The following is a 25376-nucleotide window of genomic DNA, read 5'->3' as shown; positions in this document are numbered from 1 at the left end:
GAACCAACCAACATTTTTGTAAAATTGTTTTTTATAAACTTTATCGACAACTTTTTAAGTTGGATATGAAATAACATACTTATTTTTATGGCTACGGGATAAATATTCTTTTTTCAAGGTATCCCTTATTATACTTTTTTTATTTTCTTGTTGGAAACGTTTTGGACCTTCATCCAACATCTAATCCATTCTATAATTATATTAGAATAAAATAGATCTTACATACATTTTTACATTAATATAAATAATGATTGAAAAAAGCAAAATATCAATATATTTTTATTTGATTACCATATCTTCTTCTTTTTCTTATTCATCCCTTTAAGGAATTTTTCCTACTATTAAAATTTGTCATGCTCTGAAGTAATTGTTGCTATATATTATTGAACAAAAAGCATTCTTAAGTATAATAATACTTTAAAATTTTGAAAAATTTTATTTTTCTTGTCTTTTCATCGATGGACGAATATAACCTCTAATCGAAATAAAATACGAATAGTATAATGTAGTAGTAATAATGTTTTTATTTTGCCATAATCGATGAAGTTAATCTTCAAAATAATCTAAAGGTTTTAGTGAAGTATGATGGAATTTATGGCATATCAAAAAAAAAAGTAATTAATTAATTTTAAAAATATATAGCTTATTCCAATGTTTTTCCGCTTCTGTTAGTGTGGGTAAATTTCGTCTTAAAACAAAAAAATATATATATATATACAATACGAAAATTGGGTATTGTAAAACAAGAATAAACGTATTTTATTTGATGATCTATGTGTATAGTAATATTCTATAATGTATAATAATAGTATAATTTATTATATTTTATAAAATATTATTCCAGATAATGAGATTAATGCAACATATTATGTTAACTATGTAAAAATATTAAAAAAGTATTTAAATTTTCACAATATTTTGATAGCAATATAGAGTATTTTGATAGAGTATCCAATCTTTTTAGCATAATATAAACAAACAGCAAACAAGTCTTTGTTGAAATAAAAATGAGGATTTTATTTCAATTTAATTGTTTCGCAAGAATCACCTGTAAAAAAAATACATGTATATCAAATTACCAACAGCCAGGAAATAAAAAAAAAAAACAATCATACAAAAAAAAAAAAAAAGAGATGCCCTCATTAAAGAGAATTATCTGGGCCATTGGATCGTAAAAAAAAAACACATCAGGAAATTTCCTTTCTACCTCATCATAAATACCATCCGGTCCCATTTATAGTTCTATCGTCTTATTCCTCTGTTATATCGTCTTTATTATTGCACTTGGGGAGTATTTAGCACTATTTTTAAGTAAAATAATCAACAGCTTATCTATCAATGGAAAGCCACAGGATCAGGCGTGGGAGTGTCAATTATAATAGAACTTTTCTCAGATACTAAGTCGAAAGATATTTGACAAGCGTCCGAGGGTTCTGGCCAATACGGCTTAGGAGCCAAAAAATATATATATTTTATTCAATTTTTACGATTTATTATGTTATCGTCTTCATATAAAAAATCGCTAATGTCGGGTTCTCGCCAGTGCAGCCAAGGAGCCGAAAAAAATTATTTTATTCAATTTTAACTATAAATAAAAATATTTTTTCAGTTTTAACGATTTTTTACATTATCGTCTTTAATAAAAAATCGCCTATGTAACAATCTCGCCTATGCCAGATCGTCTTCTATCCTAGCTCTTTGAATACATATTTAGGTTATTGCATATAAATCATTTCTTTCTCTTAAAACAAATTTATAGCTTATTTTATTAAATTAGTCTAATTTTATGCAAGTCAGAATGAGATGGGGTAGTTTTTTCACGGTTTCTGATTAATTTATTGAATTCCAAAACAGATTTATATCCAGCAATTTCTTAATATGTTGCCTAAATCGCCTAAAACCGCAAACAATGCAACTCGTCAATTCAGCCTTGGAGCCGATAATAAAAATATTTTATTCAGTATTAACTATTTCTTATATGTTCCTCTTGTTATAAGAAATCGCTGTTACCTGGGATTCTCGCTAGTGGAGCTTAGGAGCCGAAAATAAATTGTATTCAATTTTAATGATTTCTTATATGATCGACTTCTAACCTAGCTCTGTGGATACATATTTAGGTTATTGTGTGGTAATAATTTTTTTCAAGTAAAATTCGTTGTAAGTGTCCTTAAAAACCCTTGAATACGAATTTTCATTAAAATTTAAAATCATAAATTTTATGCTAATTTTGTTTTGATTTTCGCTAATGCTAAGAGTGGCTTCTCATTTACCTTTTATCAGCATTTCTAACTTCGTCCAAGTCAGAATGGGAGGGTATGATTTTTTTACGGTTTCTGATTTAATAATCGAATTCCAACACATATTCATATCGAGCACTTTTTCTTATGTGATGAGTCCTTGTGCGTGGATTGCCAAAAACTGCAAACACTGCTACCGGTTTTTCTCGCCAGTGCAGCCTAAGAGCCAAAAATAAATATATTTTACTCAGTTTTAACTATTTCTTATATGATCGTCTTCATATAAGAAATCGCCAATGTTACCTGGAGTTCTCGCCAGTGCAGCCTAGAAGATGAAAAAAATTTTTTTTTTTATATATGATCATCTTATATCCTAGTTCTGTGGATACATGTTTAGGTTATTGTATACTAATAATTTTTTCCCCTATTATATGAAAAATGTACAGCTTATTGTATTAAATAGGGCTATAACTTACAAAATAACCGAAAGACACTTATATTAAAGTAGGCTAAAATATATTTTGTTTGGAAACAAGTCAGATTCGTTTTAAGTGTTCTTGAATACGAATTTTCATTGAAATAAATAGACATTTTCTACTAATTTTGTTTTGATTTTCGAGAGTGGCTCCCGATTTATCTTATATAGGTATTTCTATTTTTTTAATTCTGTTCAGAATGAGATGTTATGATTGTTTTACAGTTTCTGATTTAGTGGTAGAATGATTTATCTGATGCGTCCTAGTGGCGTAGATCACCAACCGGTTTTTAAAGAATTTCCTCATAAGGGCCGTCCGTAGCTCAGATCAGGCCTTCGTCTATCGTTCTTAGATCTGAGGGCGGCACGGGTTCAAATCTGGCCTGGGGGCGTTGACTTTTTTCATTAAGTGGCGGTCCCTCTGAATGAAAAACTTGACCCCCCCCCCCATCATGGTTAGAATAGGTTGGTCACCTGTAGATAAGCAGGCAAACATCACCATCGCTGTGGATTGCCTCGAAAAAAAAAATTTGTTTCATAATTCAGTTTTCCGTATGAATCCTGGAAGCTATTTTAGTATCCTTGCCTGGTCTTATTCTAATTCTTATAAGTGAAAATATCGACTGTTGGAATTTCAGTAAAAGGTATATCTAATATTTATTATATAGCAGGTAAAAGTTGAAGGTAAGGGAATTAACAAAACTAATAAATGTATGTTTATTATTTTGTTTTCTAGGAAAAGTCTCAGTGAAAAATAAAAAAATCTGTTCTGAAACAAGCCCAACTTGTTCTTGTACCACCACTCTAGATTTTGTTTTTATACTACAACTTTTTTTTTTTTTTTTTAAACAAACTACAATTATATTGTCACCAATAAACAATTGAAAAAATGGAATGAGGCGTATAAAGAGATATGAGATCAGTACTAGGTGTAAATAATTAGATAACGACCAGTAGATGATCGGATCTGGGTCGATGATAACCGAGGGGAAATTTCCGGAGAGATAGTGTAGGCTATGTCCTTATCATCCAAGGGAAAATTTTATTCATGCCTCTTTGTTTGTCCGCCTTCAACTGCTTTCTCTCTCATTTCATAACTTTTATATTATGTTATTGGCAATAATTTACAGATCCTAAACATTGAAAAAATCGAAACTATTTAACTAAAAACCTGGTTTTCAGTGGTATCTTAGTACGGTTTAATCTCGGTAATTTGAACTTCGGTACTACGAACACTCCAGTAAACCGGACTGCCGAAAAAAAAATTGAGACAACTTACCAGGCAATGACATTTTTGTGTTCACTTGTAGAGAGATACGGATAGGAAAATATTGAAAAAACTCACCAATAATGAAGAGGAAAAAAATGGGTACGAAGTGGTCCGAAGAAACAAAAGAAATGCAGTCGAGGATCATGAAACTGCAATGGGAAGAAAGAAACTCTAGACTCCCTATACGAACCCTAACCATTGATATTTACGTGGTCCTTAGTGGCTGATATGATTAAAAAAAAAAAAAAAAAAGAACACTTGTGTAAAGGACATTTTTAACTTCTCGATCTTTAGGTAAGTTATTGTAATCACCGAAAGTGGAAATTTTTACAGTATCGATATCCGGTAATCTAATTTCTATGAAAGTATTCATAATATATTTTGTTGGAATTAGAAATAAATTATGTCTATTGTATAAATCATTTTATTCTGTAAAACTAATGTAATTAATAGTAGATATATATTCAATTCAAATTTTGTTGGTTAACTCTTTTCATTTTTAAATGACCAGTCTTATAATTTTAACAAATTAAATCATTACTTAGCATTACTGAGGATGTAAAAGAAATTATTTTGAGAAAATATCCAATTTCTCAAATCCTTAAACTGTCAAATTTCCAATAAAATATATTTAAAAAAAATAAATAAATAAAAATATTTTTGTTCATTCATATTACTCATTTTTTTACATTACTTTTCCAAATACTTTCAGTAATCCGAACACACCTCTGCAACAATTATTTCGGATTACCGAGATTAGGTGTAATAATATTTTTTTTATCGCAGTTCTAATCAAGTGGGAGTTATCTATGGAGTTAATTTAGATAAATAGTATTTAAGAAAAAGAAAAAATTATTAGGTTTGGTGAAATGGGTTTTATTCAAAATTAAATTATATAAAATTTCCTGCAAAAGTAGGCATATAACATACTTTCCTAAACCGTGTAGTTTCTGAAATAAACATTTCTTGATATTACCTTTGTAATTTGACTATATGCTACAGTTATCTATAGTTGCTATTTATCTATTTGATATTGTTATTATTTATCTACTCTTACATCATAAGATTATTCATTAATAATTTACCTTCTTTTCTTCACAATATTTTTTCCTTTCATTTTCTAATAAAATTGGCCAATTCTATATTTTTTTAGATCATGATTAATCGAGCATCCTCCACACATATATATCTTCCTGTTCCTCTCACCGCCTGTTTATTTTCCTTCGAGAGAAATATTCTACGCGGGGGAGAATACTTATTATTCGAGAACGGGCAGATCAAAGAGTCCTCAGAGGATTGGAACCTCCGTGGCCGATGGGATCAGCTGATGGCTGCCAAAGATAACACTTCCTCCTGACCTTCGGCAGCTACCTCGAATTCCGTTTTTGATGTGCGGTCCAAGTTGTGCCTCTTGGATCTGCGAGCTTTTCTGCTAGCCCCCCTCCCGTAAGATATTTATCGATAGTAGATTTCGACATCAGAGGCCAATTCTTAATGAGCCATGTCAGTCTTGGTCCATCTTACCATCTGTCCTTTTGGGTTTACCGGCGAGAAGTCACTAAAGTATTCCTTTTGTGTTTATTACTTATTTACAGCTTGAACAATGTATTGTTCGTGTTTGCTAATTTGTATTGTAACAAAATTCACCTCAATTTCCTAAGGATTAAACCAAAAATTATATTTGTTAGTTTTTGCAGATCTTTATTTTATTTTATTTTTTTTGGTGTGCCGAAAAAGAGCTTTACAATTTTACGAAATGCCACTATTTTAGCAATAAAATCTTTCATAGCTCCTAAGATTCTCATCCAATCAACCTGTTTTCATATATAAAATGACAGTCAAATTTTACTTGATCAATATGAATTTTATATATCAGACAATATATTTATGGTTACGTTGTGGCTTTTTATTGCTTTTAAATCTAACAAATGTATAATAAAGTATACATTTGTTAGATTTAAAAATGGGGAAAACCGTCTTTCAAACGGTATTGAAACATTTAAATTTGCGTACATAAGCACTAAAATTGCTCTAGGCTAATTTTCAGTTTTTTGTTTTTGTTAGAGCTTTGTACATGAGTGTTATTGTGAAGCTGAATCAGAATGTTAAGTTATTTTATATGTATATATTTTTTATTTTATGAGGAAGAGGAAAGGAAACAACCCATATTTTAAGGTAGACCGAAGCGTAGTTGGGATGATTTTGTCAAGGCTGATTTAATTAATTTGGTTTGGACAGACGTCACTGAGTAGTGTATGTAGATAGCTATTGGTAGTATTGGCATATACTTATACTTCGGGTTCTTTAAGCATTTATTATCATTATGTTTCAATTTTATACCAATATTGATGTTAGTTTTATGTACTTTTATATATTTTTTTCGCGAAATTAGTTTTAATTTATTATCTATTCATTTAATATATAATTACAAATTATGTAAATTTGTAAGGAAATAGGGATTATGATTTATAATGAAAATTAAAGGCTGGTCTCCATAATTCCCAAATTGTGTATAAACCTGAATATTTTAATATTATTGCAGATATTTTTGTATTATCAGAACTACTTTTATAATTTTTCCTCTGTTTTTATCGTTGATGAAGTATATTTCCCTGGTGGCTTGAGGAAATAAAACTGTACATGAAGTGAAATTCTAGTTCTGTTTTCCTTAATCATCATTTTTAACTAATACAATCTACGCGACGGTAGAAATCTAATTTCATATTCCATTTCAGTGTTCTAATAAATCAGGAGATACTATCAAATCAAATTTCGAATATTCTTATGTAGGCCTGTGGGTTTTTTATTTTAAATAGACTTAATCAACTAAATAATACAGTGTAAGTAAAAAAAAAACTTTACAGTTCGTTCACCTTTTAGACATATCTATTTATTTTATATATTTTTTATGGTCCAGGCCATTGAGGCTCGCAGCCCCAGGGTGGAAATTTCTAGATTTATTTCTCTGAGTAACCACGAAATAAATGTTGATAAACTCCGGAAGGAATCTAACCCATAACGTTCTGGACAAAGCTGATAGATTAAAATTGTAGAAAGAGCTTTAATACACAACTTTGTTGTGTCCTCACAGAATAAACAGGATATCTTTGAAGAAGGAAGGTCTGGGTTGGGACAGATCATGTCCAATTGCCCAGCCCGCAGATCGGACATCTGCCCACTTAGCCACGAGATAAGGACAATCAACTTGTTTTTTATGTTTCCGAAAACATTTATTATGATATTCAATAACAACAATGATATTATTGCGCTATATTTAACCATTGTTTTATTGGGATATTTAAAGTAAATACTGTGCTGTTTGAAAAAATGTATTTATAAATAAATATTTTCTTATGCTCTCTATATTATATTTTATAATAATAAAAGCTTAGGGAACTCATCTGTCCAGAGACCCCCCTCCAAACCGAAATCTATTAAACTAGTTTTAACACAATCGTCTCATCTATGCTTTGTCTACCCCTCTCAAGTCCCACATCCTTACTCACCCATCTTATTCACATTTTTTTTTTTTTTTCCCCGAACCCTCTAAAACAGAAATAAAAAGTGAATTAGTAAGTGCATTACTGTGAAAAAGAAAAGTAATTCGTGTTGTGTCTTACCTTTTACTACCTTTGGTATTTTAATTTTATTTATTCAAAGGAGCTATTTTAAGTCCGGAGGTAAGGGGCCTCCTTCTTATTCACCGCAATGCTATAACCTGAATTATATTGCGTTGATTAAAAAAAACCTATTTATAAATATTTTATAAATAATTGCTTTAAAAGCAAATTAATCTCTGCCTTATGATTTAAGCTTAATGCTATTTTCAATATTTAAAAATAAACATATTATAATTTTATATTTCCTTTTTGCAAAACATTGGATATTTGTTCATAAAATGGAGAAATAAAAAATACATAAGAGGACATAGATAAGGTGTAGCGAAACTGGGTTGCACGAATGATAATGTCCTCTTTAAGGGAACCAGAGCTTTCTCATTTCTGATGGAGACAACATACAACTTTGTGGGTTTAGTTCTTCTACGTATGAGGTTCTTGGAAAAAGAAAATATAAGGAGATGAAGAGTATTGGAAGGATTTCTAGATCTAAAGCGCTGGATTCGATATACCAGGAATTGATATTGTCGCCGGCAAAGCTTTCTTACCAGGGGAGTCTAGAGATGTGAGATTACTTAACTCAATGAAACTTTATTTGTTGTTATTCTGAGTCGAAAAATATTAGACAACTGTCCGATCGATCTTACCTCACATGTCTACCAGTAGGATGGGTATTCATGATGTTTTGTTAAATGTAAAATGTTTTACCAAGTTAAATGTTATAAACATAGGATTGTGAGCAGCCCTATTTAAAGTTATATTAAATGAATAAGAGCTCCTAGCGGAGTTTTTTAACAACTTGTTTTACAACCTTTCATTACAACATCCAAAACAACACTAAAACAATCAAACACAAGCTACGAGTAGTACAAGTACACAAACTACGGCTACAAAAAGTAACCTAATACAACAACCAATAAAACGGTAACCAGCTCTGCTGATATTTTGCGTGACGTCATTCTCCATTTAACTGACCTAGTAACAGACTCTCAACCATGTTATATGTTACATCGTTTTAACATGGTAAAAGAAGGAAATATTTCTCCATTTAACATAAGTTTTTCCATTTAACACGCTTTAACATGCTACACTAAAGATCATGAATACCCCTATTGTAATCTAAACTGAAATAGAAGGCAGCCGGTGATTGGCTTCTACTCCTGCCACGCCCCTGGACCTCATCCTCAGTTCCGTCACTTCGGCTTCACTTTTCCTAGCAACCGACCCTCTCCATTATACTTCCTTCCTTTATGTGTTTCTGTGTGTATTAATAATTTTTAACGTATTTCCTATCAAAAACAAATAAACATACTAACTTTTGTTAGTCCTCGATTTAGGCTCGAAAAAAAATAGTATACTTATCACTGAACTGTAAGGAACGATCAACAAACTCTTCCCACACTGGAGGATTCTGCCACAAAGTTTTCAAGAAATTGATAATTTGTGTTTTTGTTCAAACAGGATTATCTCATTTTGTACATCTGTTACAAATTTTAATTTGTTGTCGTTTTCCTGGTACCACAAAATATCGTGATTACTGCATTTATCTTTATCGTTTTTTCTCAAGATCGTTATATTAGGAATCTTAAGGAACTTGCCATCGTGCATGCCTGTCGCGACTGCTTTGAGCTCTTAAGTTTATGTCTGAACATGAATATATGAATGGAACTACTCTGTCATGTTCTGTATTGTTGCTATAGGAGCAAAGAATTGTTATGGTTAATGATTAATCGTGTTTTGCAAAAAGTTCATTTTTTTTTTCTTAAAAGTTAAACGAAGAGCTTAGCAAGACTAAATGATTTTAATTGTATCCTTTCATTATCTGGCTTGGGTAAAAATGTTTGTCGCCGTTGGCTAAAAATAAACGCAAATACAGCGGTAATTAGTTTCTGTTCTCTTTGGCCTTGAGGTGTTTAAATATAGTCCTCATGTCTATTAATTTTGTAATAATTAGTTTTTTTGGTGAGCCGTTCATTTTTATTTTTGTCTCTGTGTAATATTAATTATTTACGCCGTATTAGAACCTGCGCTGCACAGTGTTGAAAGATGTAAAAAAAACACCAAAATGAAATGTGTCTAATCATGTTAAGTGTGGATTCTTACACTTAAATACCTAAAAACGAATTCACCGTAATTGGTTCTACCATCAAACAATATTTGAGAGCTAAAGACCTAATAATACAGACCTTATTGGGAAAAAGTGAGTTTTATTAGTTAAAGTTATTTTTCTTTTAAACTAGCCAATAAATAGTTTCGTCTAAGTCAATACCAATGAAATTTAGTATTATATATTCTAGTTTTTCGAATGTAAGTTTGTTTCTTGAATTTTTTTTTTCCCACAGCACAATCAGTCTAACTCAAATTTCATTTTCGAATGTTATTTTGGCTCCAACCGATAGATGTCATCTGGTCGGACCATACTGGATATTAAATCTATTTAATATAAAGTAAACAGGCCAAGTGTCAAAACATGTTCATAGCCCAGCAGGTGTTGGTAAAAGTTAAAAGCAATTAAAATTAAAAATTAATTCCCCTTCTTTTTTTTAATTTGTGATTGTTTCAATACAATATTTTAGGTCTTTCTTTTAGGTTTATCACCAATGAATCCTTAACGGTGCAACCCATTTAAAATGTTTTAATACAACTAATTAATAGAACATTAATTTCTGCGTCGAATGATTACAACTTAATCTTTAGGTCGAATGTTATTGTCGTAAACCATATGCTACAGTTCTATAGCTAGTCATAAGTGATACGAAGTCCATATATAACTAGAGCTGGTGTTCTATTACTTCGTGCTGTTTATTCGATGGAGAATTTAATGTTATTGAATTTCTTGTATTACAACATTTTCGCTAGGAATTCAGTTTAATATTTATAGGCGAAAAAAAAACTTTAAAATGCGTTTTCGTGTTATGTTTAGACTTATAGTTTCACGCCGTACAATGTTTCTCAGTTTTACTAATATTCTAACTTAAGTCTCCCCTTTTCGTTTTAAATAAATGTTTCAAAGGTGAGATAAGACCGTCGCTAAATCGGAGTTTAACGGGGCGGGTTGACCGGCAAAGATTTCCGTAATTTTTGGTGTTACGATATCCTCTTGTGAGATTGTGACTTGTCATCCCTCGACTAATATACTCGCCATAAGTGAATATATAAATAAATTAGTAATATGTTGAGGTTTTGGTAAAATTATAAAAAAGAAAACGATTTTTGGTTTTCAACGGGTTACGATATACTAATAGACCGAACTAATAGGTTTTGGTGCTCATACGACGTATAATTAAATGCTGTTTAATGTTTTGTATTATAAATTCCTAATTATTATAAAAACATGGATTTATTTTAGACACCGTGTTAGAGGTTAGGACCACCAGAAATTCATTTTCATGTAAACAGTGAAAAATTAAATTTTTTCACTATATTTGAAAGTGCTACTTAGTGGCAAATCGTAAGTTTTACCACTGTTCGGACTTATAGAGTATTTAACATGTGTATCTTTTCTCTTTTATTAAGAAGCATTATTTTTATCTATTTGTTTTCTTTTAATTATAACATTGTATAGAGTTAGGGGTGTCTTTTGTACGAGATTATACCTTCCCCCATAATCAATTGTTAAAAAAACAAAATCAAATGTAACGGGTATATCAACCATGTAAGGTCCACTTGTATTAAGTAAATACAACGTGTATAGGAACGCACAGAAATATTTCAATGAAAATTCTATAAAATTTTGTGTGATTTGGAGTTATACTTCTATAGAATTTCTGGTCAATCAGTGGGACTTAAAAAGTTTCATTGAAATTGGCATAAACATCTCTGCAGATAAGAATTATGTGTTCCATAATTGTGGAAAATCGACAAACGAAATCCAAACTTGTTTTTTACCTCAAGTGTTAAATTAAAAAAAAAAGATTATAATAAATTTATTTAGCTCATATTTGTTTGTAAAATAAATAAAATCCGTAGTAAACATCATTTTTAAATCCATCTTATTTTCGCAACATACTCGTGTATTATTCACACAAATAGACTTTTATAAAGGTCTTATATGGACATGTTTGTATATAGGAGATAAGATATAAGATAAATAATACAAAGAGGAATATATGTATCCAATATGGCAGTGTAAATAGTAAGATAAAAATAGGAGAGCTGTGGCAGTTAAACAACTGCCTCACGTGATAGCCCCCTGAACAATCTGCCGTTCTATAAATATACTCCTTTAATTTAGGCGCCATTCTTTTTACACACTCATATCTCAAAATATTATATGTGTTTATAGATATGTTTTCTGGAGGAATTTTGTGATAAACAAAATTTATAATAAATAAATTAATAAGAGTTCACCTAAATTCAATGTTGTACAATAGAAGTAACTGGAATATTTTACTGTTATAAATAACTCTTTTAAATAATATTCAAAATTTTATGTCACTAAATGTTATTTATTATTTCAACATAAAATTAAAAAATAAATGAAATATTTATTGAACTACATTTATTTTTTTATTAAATTATTTTTAAACCTTTTGAGGGGGCGGAGCAGCTCAGTGAGTAAAGCTAACCTGTTAGTAGTAAATAATTATTTATTCTGTTACTTTAACCGTGAGTGGATCTTGTTGGTTTGAGGAACTAGGGGCATATCCAGCCTCTATTAAGTGAGTACTCATCGAAATAAAACGTGATAGAGTGTGGTCATGAACAAATCACCTCTTTGCGCAATCGTAGTTCAAGAAACGGTGCTTCCTTACACAGTACTCCCTTACCATTCATGGGTGGTAGTGATAAAGGTGTTTTGTTTTTTTATTAGTGCTTATTTATTGCCTATTTTATTATAAATTAAATTTGGGCAATTGATTTTAAAACCATCTCAATAAGTTTACAAAATTTTACATTAAAGAACACAATTTGGGGCTATTTTATATAGATAACCCTATGAATTAGGGCCCATTTTCATTCTGTATTCAGACTTTTTTGGTTAATATTTCTAGGTTATGTTTTATGTTTGGAATATGTGAAAAATTAACTTATAATATTTTGAAAGTCACTCAATTATACGTATGTTTGCTGGGTAAAGTTTAGAATAAATAAGGTCCATCCTATGAATGCGGTTTTAGCTTTCTCCCCCTGTCTACGTCTTGTCTCTTAATTGGTCATATTTGAAAAATCGTATAATTTACATTTTTCTATAATTTGGAAAATGCCTATTTATTTTTCCTACCATTACTTTGTCGAAATATGTATTCGGAGATACAATAAAATACGGTAAGATTGTGCCTGATTTTGATGGGTTTTTTTTTTTATACCATTCAACATGTTCGGATGGATTTATTGCAGACATATTTCAAATTTCTATTTTGGAGAAGAAACAAATTTTATGTGTTTGGGGGCGTTAAATGGGTTTTAAGTCATAATATACAGATTTTATTAAATAAATAAAAATTTCTGGAAGATTATTGATTGACCGTGTGTGAAGATGAAAGGAATATGGTCCGGGTGCGGTCAAGAAAAACTCAAATAGTAGAAATATACTAATTTAGAAATAAAAATTTCGTATCCAATTCTTTCTGAACACTTTATTTTTCACCTGTCCAACGTTTCGGCCATTCTAGCCATCTTCAAGGACATCTTCAATACAATCTCTTCCTCACATTAATTTAAAATTTCTTTTGCAGCCTATTCTGCCCAGGTCATTTTATTGATATATATATTGATATATTTATTTATTAATAAATGGTTTGTTATATGGTGGTGTATTCAATTGTTGATAATCTTATAGAGGAAAATTAAATGTTAATGATTTTAAATTTTAAATAGATAGGTTTTTAACTTATAATAAAGAAAATGACCTGGGCAGAATAGCCTGCAAAAGAAATTTTAAATTAATGTGAGGAAGAGATTGTATTGAAGATGTCCTTGAAGATGGCTAGAATGGCCGAAACGTTGGACAGGTGAAAAATAAAGTGTTGAGACAGAATTGGATACCAAATTTTTATTTATTTAATAAATAATTACCTTGTCTCAAGAATTTGAAATAATGTAATTAAAATATACAGATTTTATTAAAATTTATCAATGTCATTGACATCTCAATTGGGTTACGTGAGATGTGAATGTTCGAGTTATTAAACGTAAATATTTAAAAAAAAATTACAAAAACAAAACAAAATTTAATAATTTTATTAAACTTTTGAGTCTATTATTCATATCATATCTTTTTATTATAAATTAAATTGCAGTGACTATTTTCAAAATTGTGTGAATGCCCCGAGGTTTGGCTTTTTATAATACTATTATATTTGTTTTTGTTTATTGGACAAGCAAGAGTTAACTTGTACAATACATGTAACACTTGTTAATTTATAAGCATAGTAAATTGAAAATTAGTTTATATATATATATATATCACCCAAGTTGGGCCATCTACATTCCTCACAAAAAACAAAAGAAAAAAGAAACTCAATTATATATAACAATATAAAGAAACAAAAATTATACATCCTATTTAGAGGGTAATTATTCGACTCTAAGTATAAGATTTTGGGTTACGTAAATAAATAACAGTTTAAGGTCCAATTGTAAGGCTACTGACAGAAATTCATACAAATAATTTGGATTGGTATCATTTGGTTTCGGTTCTCTTGATAAAAAGTGATAAAAATGCCATCACAAAATGAACAAAGCTTCTGTGAGTCAAAGTATAATTGTGTGGACCGACACTAAGAGTAATTGCATATTTATCGCAAAGTATTAGTTGGGCAATCATTCTCAAACGAGCTATAAGATTTTTTTATTATTTATTTATTTTTTTATGAAGGACATCAAGTTTAATTTCGCCCTGGAACTCAGATGCCCAATTATGCCTCTGTGTAATCCTGCTCTTTGCGACACGTAGATCATTGTCAGCATAAATACTAGGTATGCTTGAACCGAGCTGTGAGCTACCTACCTCTTGGCGGCTGACAGTAAAACGCTCATTCTATTGAATTAAACAGATAACAGCTTCTCGGACGATTAATGATGTTGCTATTTGAGTGAGCAACTCCCGATAATAATTGGCTAAAGGTCTATAAATACATATTGTACCGACCACACACATACTAAAGCTGCCCCCAATCTATAACAGGTCCGGAATTAACATCCGAGTTCTAAACATAGCCGCCGGATAACACATACGTCCCTAAAAATATCCAGCTATCCCAGAGAATTAGCTTTCCCGTTTCGTTGCTTTATTTAACACACCACCTCTTTTTAAAATATTCGCTGGAGAATATCAGTGGGAGGTGACTTTTTTTTTTATTACACTGTATTAAATTTGGATTCAGTTTTATTCTCATCCTCTAACGGATAACAAACGTGCCTCGTAATTTAGAACTTATGCTATATCGTTAAGGATTAGAAATTTTTTTTACTTACCTATGAAAGTAGGGAAACTTCGTAATGATGTAGGAAATTTGAAAAAAATGTATGTCCTAAAAATCTTAAATTTTACGTTTCAACAAATAAGATAGTTGTTAGATCGATTTAGATGAAATTTTCTGAGTTTGTGTGTTTTGGCACCTAGTTGGCCTCATATCGATTTTATCAGACTTCATCCCCTATTTCGACATAGATCGAGCTCACTGAAAATGACCCAGTACCGGCCATATAAAGAATACAAATAACCATTTAAAAAAAAAGTATTTTTATCGACACGCGTAATTCATGTACGGCTAGTTTTAGAATAAAATTTCATTTCATAGATTTAACTGATTTAAACTAAAAATCAAATTTATAAAATTAAAAAACAAAACAATAACACTTATTTTTTATCTTCTAGTTTCTATGCGCACATTTTTTTTTTGCCTACCTGATCATATCTGACATTCAATGGGTTATTTATTGATAACCAACCTATTCTAAACATAGTTGACTATTAAGTTTCCATTCCGTAGATCCGCCACGAAATAAAATCCACCTACTGTCGTATTCTGTCAAGTAAGGTCATGAAGAAGCAGCCAGTGGTATCTCTTCTCTGACTTTTTATGTGAGCAGGTTCCTCACCTGTCTCCTCCTTATGTTCTCAGACATGAGAGTCGTGGCCAATTGTTCTATTTATTAAATTTATATTAATATTTTCTAATAAATTTACACTTAAACCTTTTTATGAGTAATTGAATATAAGTAATGCCTACCTAGTAGAAATGGCGAGGAAGACCTTAGTGCACTTGGTAGACCTTTTGTTCTATTAAAATTGAATTTTAAATATTTCCTATTTCTTTCTCGCAATTTGATGATACGGTGTGGCTAGAACTGACTGCAATGACAATGAACAATGCTATAGCACAGTTCTGAACCTTCTTAAAAGCTGTTGTCATTTCGCAGCTTTGGCATCCTAATACTATGACGAAAATATCAGAGAACGATTACATGTAATCTTGCCAAGAATTTATTTTGGATTTACTGCTTCCGTTGTATTATAACCCTTGTTATTCCTGTCTGTGCAATGTTTCTTACCAGTATCAGGTTTTGGGCTGTCGATTGATTTTTAATATCCATTTTTATTATAAGAATTCAAGATAAGATTCCATAGTTTTAATTGATTAAAACAATAAATAAATTAATAACTAAATAAATTAATTTGATTTACATATATGTATTGATCTACTGAGATTTATAATGCACTTGTTTATATTAGTGCCATTATCAATATGAAATTATTATTATTTTAAATACATTTCAGGATGTATTGATGAATAAACGAAATGATAAAACTATAAAAGTTTTATTTCCCATCCGCTATCGAAATCAGATGACAAAGAAAAGTTTCAGAACCTGGTTCTTGTGATGTTCGGGGCGGAGTCCGATCTTGGAGGTACTGCGGTTGGCTTTTTTATCTCGGTGGCAGATTCGCTTTTTCCTGTCAATTCGTCAATCACGATTTCCACTTCTTCTATATCGTCGTCGTCTAATTCTGGAACTTCGTCGACATCTTCTATTCTGAACAAGGGTGTTATCTTATAGCCCATCGAACCTTCATCTTCCACTGGGTAAGATATAAATTTGCCTACTGTTTCGTCATCGCTATCTAGCTCGGGTACCAAAACCCTCCTATTGTCCATCATCATCCAAATGTGCCTCTCAGTCTCGGACAAGTCGCGCATCTCCTTCAAGGCCGAATATATGAAGAGGTCGCTACTGAGAGACTTGGGACAAGCCCTGACCTTGGAGGACATGATGCTGTGGAGCTGCATCTGGAGCGCCGCGTTGTTGTAGGCCAGCTTCGAGCTGCGCTGGATTAACTTGCACTGAAGATCCTGAGACAACTTGCCTTCCCTTTCTATCGTGGCGAAGGCGATCCTCTCCTTGTCGAACCTGTCCAGCGTCTCCTCCATGATCATCTTGTGCCGTTCTTCGGCCTTCACCATCAACTGCAAGAGATACTCTTTGAAGGTGCGCATCCTCAGGTATTTTTCACACACCTCGGAAATGGTCGTTTTCTGTTTTGAGTACATTTCCCTTAGTGTTCTCAGTTCTGAAATCAATGAGCACACCTTCTCCGACTCGTAAACAAAGTCCACTTCGAAAGTTTGAGTTTTTACGTTCCTAGATAGAACCCTGCTCTTCATAACTTTGATGAACTGATACTTCTGCTCCTCGTAAAACGCTCTTTCATAAATTAGCTGCCTTTCTACGTCTCTTAGCTTTAGGGTTACCGTTTCCAAATCTTTGATGAGCTTCTCGTTTTTGACTACTAGTCTTGCTAATCTCTCCTTGTCATCTCTTTCATCGTCCGATTTGGCCGTCAGATCCGTGAGTGACTTCCACCTCTTCCTCTCTGAAAACATTCCTATGAACTTCTGAGTGTCTAGGGCGACGGCCACTTCTACCATTCTGCGCGTCACCTTTTTTGGGACCAGCGATTTCGTTTTCAGCAGGGAAGAGCATTTTCGAGCTATAGTCGTCTTGGATGCCGTGCTTCTTCTCTTCAACAACTGGTTAGATCCTTGCTTTCTACGAATAAACACAGTCATCTCATAATTGCTCTGCAGTCATGGTTTTTTTTGCTTATAGTTATCAAATTTTAGTTGTTTATTCGTCACCTGGGCTAGTATTTATCACATGAAAAACAGTTTTAGAACCATAAATGTCTTTCAAATCAAACAATTAGTTCTAAAAAAAATTATATTTTATTTTTGAGTCTTTAGGCATGTTTTATTGCTAGCTATTATATATTACCAAAATAATTTTTAAATAATAATAATAATTTTACATATTTTAAAAAAATATTGGTCCTTTGAATAAAAGTGTCTACAGAGAATGAACTGTCCTGACGAGGTGTTCTGCCTCGATGTATCAGGTTAATGAGGAAATGCCCAGCTTTTGACGGTGACCATTGATAAATAAAGATAATGCAAGTTGTTGTATAACTAACTGGTAAGATGTTATACAAGAGGACTCGGGGGGATTATAGCGAAAGGATCTCCATGCTTAGGCTGCCCCTGTCAGTTTGTCTTTTTATATCTTTCATTCTCATCTGTCCCATTCATGTTATACTCATTGTATAAGGCCTTCATTCTTAGCCTGCAACTCGACCATCTCTCGGGAAATGTTTCAAGTCTCTCAGCTGAGGATATAAAGAATATTATAAAATGGTGAAATATTATGTCCAGGTCTTTTTTTTTATTATTGTCCTATCGCTACTTAGTAGAGAAATCATAAAAAAAGAAAAGTATTTTCAGTTACAGGTTCAAATTTATTTGCCACTATCATCCCTTGAATTGGTAGATTGTTTAATGGTGTTTTATGTGAATATGGTTACCTGTCGCCCTTTAACTAATCCTGCATCTTCTGGGCAGAAAATGAAAAAAATAACGAATCAAAAGCATGAGATTTTATTCATAACATTTCTATTCACTTTCATTTCTTTCACTACCAACTATGAAGAAAATTAACCTTGAAATGTCATACGAGTTTTTGCATTTTGTTTGTTGAAAAATGGGTTTTTGTCTCAGTGCTACGGGCAAGGCGTCCCAATATGTTCCTGTAGTATCCCAATGATGCGAGGAAGCAATCCCATTTCTCTATCCCCAAAATACAGCTACAGACATTTTTTTTTTATTATTTATTTATTTCTATTTATAACTGTATCACAAAATAAAAATACATATAGTAAATTTGATGTAAGATCAAAATGGAGTGATACAGGGAGATACATGGGGTGATACATGTAGAGAAACTACTCATTGGATGCACTCGAATAATATTTCTGCACTAGAAAGTCTCGAGGCCATCTTCTTTTCGGGCGTCTCCGGGGATTACCAGGAATAGAAGAAGAAGCAAAGTTAGAAACTAGAGGGTTTTGATGGTTAGGGAGTTTATAATGGAAGGATTGATATCTGGTTCGGGCTAGATCGGTTACATATGGAACACTAAGGTCTTTATGGATGATTTTATTTGTGAAAAAGTAAGGAGCGTTGAGGATTTTACGAAGGATTTTGGATACGAGAGGAATTCGAAGGTTTAGTGAAGCTCCAAAGCTCAACTTCGTAAGTCCAGATAGGCTTTATTATTGTAATGCAGATCAGGCTTTTGTAACGAATTGGAAGTTTAGCCCATTTGTCTAGTAAGTGATTTAATAGTCGAAATCGACGTGCTGAAATCTTTTTAGTCTTGTGTCGTGTACTTAAACGGATTCCATTATTGACGTATTTACCCACTGGGAGGAGAAAGGGGAAACTGGCATCCTATTACATTTTTTTGTATTTTTATAGAATCACTTTAAAGTTATTAAATAAAAAAAAACTGCTAATTTCTAAATTTGATTAGTATTTGCGTTTTGTAACTGTTAACATTTTTTTAAAACTATTTTCAATGTTTTGTTTAGGTTACCATGGAAACTTTTTATTAATTTTCAATAAATACAGAAAAAAAAAATTATTATTGAACTAATCCAGAGCTGGACAAAAAGAAATTAAAAATTCAATTATTGCAATTTTTAGTTATTAATGCTTCTTTAATAAATGAGCATTGTAGTCCTGAAAGTATAGTTATAGTTTTTATTTAATATAACATTCATTGTTATTGCTTATTAAATATAAAAAATAAAATTTTCTGTACTATGCCTGTTTTTAACGCCATTAAGACTTTAAATGGACGATTTAAAATATTTCGTTTATCAAGGGTTCATCTAACCATTTCATGTTTTTTTTTTTTGTTTTTTTTTATGCTCTTACGATCTGTTTTATATTCTAAATAATCATATTACTTTTGACGTTTCATTTTATTTTGTTCTAAAATTCTCTTTAGATTTTATTTATCATTACACATCTATCTTATATAAAATTTGGTGATGAGTGCTGTCAGTATCATCGATATTGCTTTGGCATGTAAGGTATGAGGAACAAATATACTCAGCAGTATCTCAGTCTTGCCATCAGTCGAGATAACAAAAATTGTTATTATTGTGAAAATTTAAAGGACCCTATATTTCGTCCATTTAAATTTATCTATTCATGTATTTATAAATAGCATTTGTATTTTATATTATCATCTAAGTACATACGTCCTTAAGGATATACATAATGTTGTGTCTTATTTTGTTGTGTCATAATTTTCCTCCAATCCCACCGTTTTATTTATTATTACTTTTTTTTGTGTATATAAACTGAAAACATTGTTTATCTTCAATTTTATCCACTTAAATTTCTGGAAATATTTTAAAGATTTTGTCACTAAAATTATTTTAAAACAAATAATTTACTATCTTAGCTCCCTTACGTTTTTAATATGATGAACGGTAGAGAAAAAAATAATACAAGTTTCAGTGGTACAGATATAGATGAAAATACATTTGAACAGGTAGAGAGAGAGGTTTAAGTATTTAGAGACTACGGTAAGTTGAAAAAACAAAATTGATAAGGAAATAAAATAAGATTAAAGGCGGTAAATGTTTGTTATTTTTCTAATTTCAAAATTTCATAGCTCGCACATTCTGTTTAGAAACTTAAAAGTTAGAATCTACAATATCATTATCCTTCCTAGTATTCTTTACGGAAAAACGTGACCTCTAACACTAAAGTTAGAACAGCGCCTTAAGGTTTTTGAAAATAAATTATTACTTAAAATATTCGGACCGAAAAACGATAAGTGAAACGGATAATTTAGAAGGCTATGATAAAAATAATAATAATGATGGCCTAACGAACTCGAAGGTTCAATGCCGATACTACCAATCGCTCTCTACATCCTTCCAGTGATGCCCCTCCCAACCCAATGCTGCTAAATCAATTTTAACGCAATCCTCCTATCTACGTTTTGATCTACCCCTCGAACGTTTACCCGTCGGTTCAGTGTTTACTAACATTTTAAGGATCCGCTCGTTACTAAGCCCTCTAACCTTACACGCCGCAATCCTATAACTTGAATTATATTTACCTGGTGTAGGTCCGGTCCCTTAATTCAGTGTTATGTCGTCATCTGAATTCTCCCGTTAATTCATCCTTTTTCGGTCCGAATATTTTGCTTAATATTTTATTTTCGAAAACCTTAAGGCCTTGTTCATCCCTTCATAACAAGTATTTCCCGCCTTCCTCGCTTTTATTTCCACCTCAATTTCGTGTTATCTAGTTACCGTAGAACCTAAATACTTTAACCTATCTCTCTGTTCAAACGTATTTCCTCCATTATCTATATTACCAAAATTGCTCGCGTTTCTACTGCTAACCATTTATTTTATTTTATCTGTATATATTTCAAAATCTAGTTCCTTACTGGATTTTATTAACGCGGTTGTATTTAGTTCTATATTTTCTTGTCCTCACCAAATAATACCAAATCATCAGCATATCCCAGCACTGGTATTTTACCACCCAAAGTTAAACCCTTTTCGGTATTATTTAGAAGGCTATACAAAGCTGAATTGAGGGTTAAGCTGAACTGTAATCGGTAAATATAATTCATGTTATAGCATTGTGGCAAATTAGATGGGCGTGTAAAGATATTATAGGACTCAGTAACGAATAAATTGTTGATAAATATTGAACCAACGTGTAAACGTTCCAGGATAAACCGAAGAGTGGGTGTGAGGTTGGCTGAGTCAAATAGATTTGGGTTAGGACGAATATATACAAAGAACGATCGGTGGTATCTGTATCGAATCTTCGGGTTCACTATCCCTTTATTATTATGAATACTAGGAAAGAGTTTAATTTTATATCCTACAATTATTGAATGGAATGCTTCTTAGTATGTAATCTTAATTCTTAATTCTATCATTCATATATATTGAGAAAATTAACAATTACACTAAGAATATAGCACATCAACTTATTCTGTAATTCATCTACCTCATTCATAAAAGCTATCCTCATTCATGATGTCTTCGTGATACTGTTCAAATTTTCACCCGAAGCTCATCTACATTTATCTGCGAGCCCGTTACATTTCTAGGACATCTTGTCCTCAGTAAGAATAAAGAACAAGAGATATGAGTACAGGAATAGAATTTTCGCTGACGTCAGAGGACAGGCAGACTAAACAGCTAAATATATGTTCATATATTGGAATATATAAAAATATATTCGTCCCACCGAGGTTGAGCAATTAATTATCCTCGAGCTAGCCGCTATTTCCGGTTGCTCCATCTAATTCATGTATATAATCATATTTCTTTGGCCATGTAGTCTCCAGTATTTAATAATTGTTTTTTGTTTTTTTTATAAACGTTAGGGAGTTCCGAATATATTTATCTATGAACATTTACTGTTCATAAAATTATTCAATTTGACTAATTTCAAGGAATACAGAATTATTATCACGTAGAGTTAGTAAGGAGCCCTCCTTTTCTAAAAACTATACACTTTTATTCCAATTGAGAAATAATTTTTAATTCTTTTTCTTTAAAAGTGTGACTTATTTAGCTCTTTTTGCTTTGTTCAGGTTCAGGTATTTGGTTTTTATTACAATTCTTAAATTGTTTTTGTTCATTATTATTTACAACAGTATACAATTAGTAAATTCGCTATTAGAATGACATGATACAAACATGTGGAGAATCTACCCTTTGATAAAACTCCAATAACGTAAGTAGATCTTGGGGCCATCTTCTTTCCAGACGCCATGGGGAATTATCAATGTATTGAAGGGGAAGTCAGGTTAGAAACAAGTGGGTTAGGGTAGTTGGGAAGTTTGTCAGGGAGGGATTAGTATCTTGTTCTGGTCAAATCGGGAACATTTGGAACAATGAGGTCCTGATGGATGAATTGATTTGCGACACGAGAGGAATTCCATGTTTTAGAGGAGCCCCAAAGTTCTTTAAAAGTTGATAGCCGGAAAGGGATCTTACATTTTTTTATTAGCTACCGAAATCTCGCTATATATATATATATATATATATACATATACTTTGTTTACATAAGATACAGTAGCCATACTATACTGTATTTTAAAATTATGGTGTTTGAGGCAGTAGGAGGCAGGACTAAATCAAATATTTAAGTTCCCTTAGACGTTATTCCTGATATGGTTCTTGGAAGAGGATTTTTTTTTGTTTTATTGAGGTTTCTTAGGGCTAAACAAGGATCTTACTTCTTGCGTAACAAGAATCTTACTTTGTTCAACGATTTCTTGTTCGTAGGCGAATATGAGAAATCATAGAAAAAATACTTTTGGCATTTTATATAAAATTTGTCAATCCAGTAATATATTAAAGAGGAGGAAATTACATACAATTCATGTGCTCGACTGTACTTCGAAATAGGCTTGAAGTGGAAACTTCTGGTATTATGATTTTGGAGTGGTTTACTGCTTATTTTGGGGGTCGTAAACACGAATCTGATGTTGACTAACAAAATTAATTTCAGCAAATATGAGAAATTATAAACAAAAAGATATTAGAATTTTTTTTCATATAACATGCAAAATGACTATTTTACTTTAAATATGATCACAAACACAAAAAAATTACCTACAATTCATATTCTCATAATGTTATTTATTGTACATTGTGCGATTTTTTCGTTTCATAAGTCATTATTTACTTTAAAAAAGATTTCTGTTCCTCTATTCTTAAGGTCATAAACATAAGTATATTAGATTTTTAATTTATCAGAAGAGTAAATAATGAAATTCGTCCACTATTATTCCTACTGTAGGAAATGCATTTGCTAATGAAGAATAACAGACAGAGGGATAAGCATTGAACCAGATATGTCCCTGATGCAAAAAGAAGAATAGCAAATATTATTATTTTTAAGGAAAACACTAACTCACCAAATCCTTAGCTAAAAGTAAATGTTTATTTGTGAACAACCACGGATTTTTACTAAAATAGAAAACAAGGTTTATGCTCAGAAGGTAAAGATGGAAAAGTTATATTGAATTCTCTTTATAGGGGAAAATTCTAATATAATTGTTATTTTTAATGTATTTTTGGAGTGCTGAATTCAAACTGAAATTTTCCAACAAAATAATATAATTTAATGAAATTAATGGTCCAATAACCTCTAAAAGTATTGATTTTTTGATATAATTTTCGTCGGATCATATTCAGTGGCTTGTGTTACACCTTTTGAATGTATTGCTATAATATGACTGAGTGTTTCTTAGTTTTATGGTGCAGGTATCTTTTAGTTGTTTTTTTAAGGAGTTATTTTATCTCATTATAAACTAATATCATACCTGTTGAATAAAATAATAAAAATTTAAATCTGAACTTGGTCTTGTCTAACTTCTACATCTCATTTTATATCCTCTATTGAAGTAACAGAAGTCAACAAAACACAGTAAAACATTGTGGCTTACCGTAGTGTATCATCTGGCGTTTATTCCGTTATGTAAATTTATTTTCTCTTGCATACCATTTCTATTTGACTCGAAATCGGTTGATTTCTTTCTGTTTTTAATCAATCTAATTAAATATTAGTAGAATATCAGAATTTTACGATCAAACCCGTCTGGTCTGCAGAAAAACAAAATATTTTCAAATGTTTATTGGCTGTTTCTCTTTCGCTTTGGTATTCCTAGATATCTTTTAGCGTTCTTTTCATGTCTTTTTGTAAACTAGTTGAAAGGACCTTTTGACTCCAGCTCTCCAGTAGTAGAGGCCTCAAGTCTATTAATATTTGATTCCATTGTGGGAATGTCAGGCGACGACCTGCCCCGTCTTATTTTGGTCCTAGGCTCTAGGCAAACAAAATGACCAACCATAACCTTACAAAAACAACTCACAATCTGTGGTATGTTGGTGTATTATATCTCTGCTCAGATGGAAAATTATCATAACTCACTTATTCCTTGGGAAAAAATATTTATATTTTTTGTGGAGTCTCCTTCATTTATGTTAAAGTAATAAAACACTTTAAGCGATTTTCTTTAATCGTATGAGATAACAACGGTGCAGAATTGTAAAATGTAAGCTAAATCCATTAAATCGTGTAATAGATTTTTAATTTTTTTAAAAGACCTATAAGTATCTGATATAATATTTGTCATTTGCCTATGGCATTAAGATTTTTAAAAACTCGTTGCAAATTATTAAATTTAATATATACATGGGTGTACGAGGAGCAAAATTGAAGGATGGTTACCTAAACCAGTGCGAATCACTGCGATCTTCGGAGTCCTGCTTTACCTTTTACACGAGGGTGACAAAACTTGGTTTAGAGTTCCAAAGGTTGAATGTAAATATTGAATTATATGCAGATTAAATGTGTTTTCTTCATTTAAATAGTTTTTAATATTTAAATTTAATACTAAAAATAATAATGATTAGTTTTTTTGATATATATATATAT

General features: G+C 31.3%; 2 protein-coding genes across 3 annotated transcripts in view; one reads left to right on the top strand and one right to left on the bottom strand.

Moving 5' to 3' along the window:
* HDAC4 (histone deacetylase 4) overlaps positions 1 to 25376 on the top strand; it is a 349894-nt gene that overhangs the window by 208206 nt on the left and 116312 nt on the right. The gene's annotated exons all lie outside the window — the stretch shown is intronic.
* Positions 16351 to 17701, bottom strand: LOC112210512 (uncharacterized). The gene has a single exon (XM_024360097.2). The coding sequence runs from the start codon at positions 17613 to 17615 to the stop codon at positions 16410 to 16412; it is 1206 nt and encodes a 401-aa protein (XP_024215865.1). The 5' UTR covers positions 17616 to 17701; the 3' UTR covers positions 16351 to 16409.

Source organism: Halyomorpha halys, unplaced genomic scaffold (assembly GCF_000696795.3).
Source record: "Halyomorpha halys isolate HHAL.00 unplaced genomic scaffold, Hhal_1.1 Scaffold814.1, whole genome shotgun sequence".
NCBI classification, from domain to species: Eukaryota; Metazoa; Arthropoda; class Insecta; order Hemiptera; family Pentatomidae; genus Halyomorpha; species Halyomorpha halys.
This window is presented reverse-complemented; position numbering and strand designations above follow the sequence as displayed.

Coding starts and splice junctions, on each gene's coding strand:
- LOC112210512 (XM_024360097.2), bottom strand. CDS start 17,615: ATGACTGTGTTTATTCGTAGAAAGCAAGGATCTAACCAGTTGTTGAAG.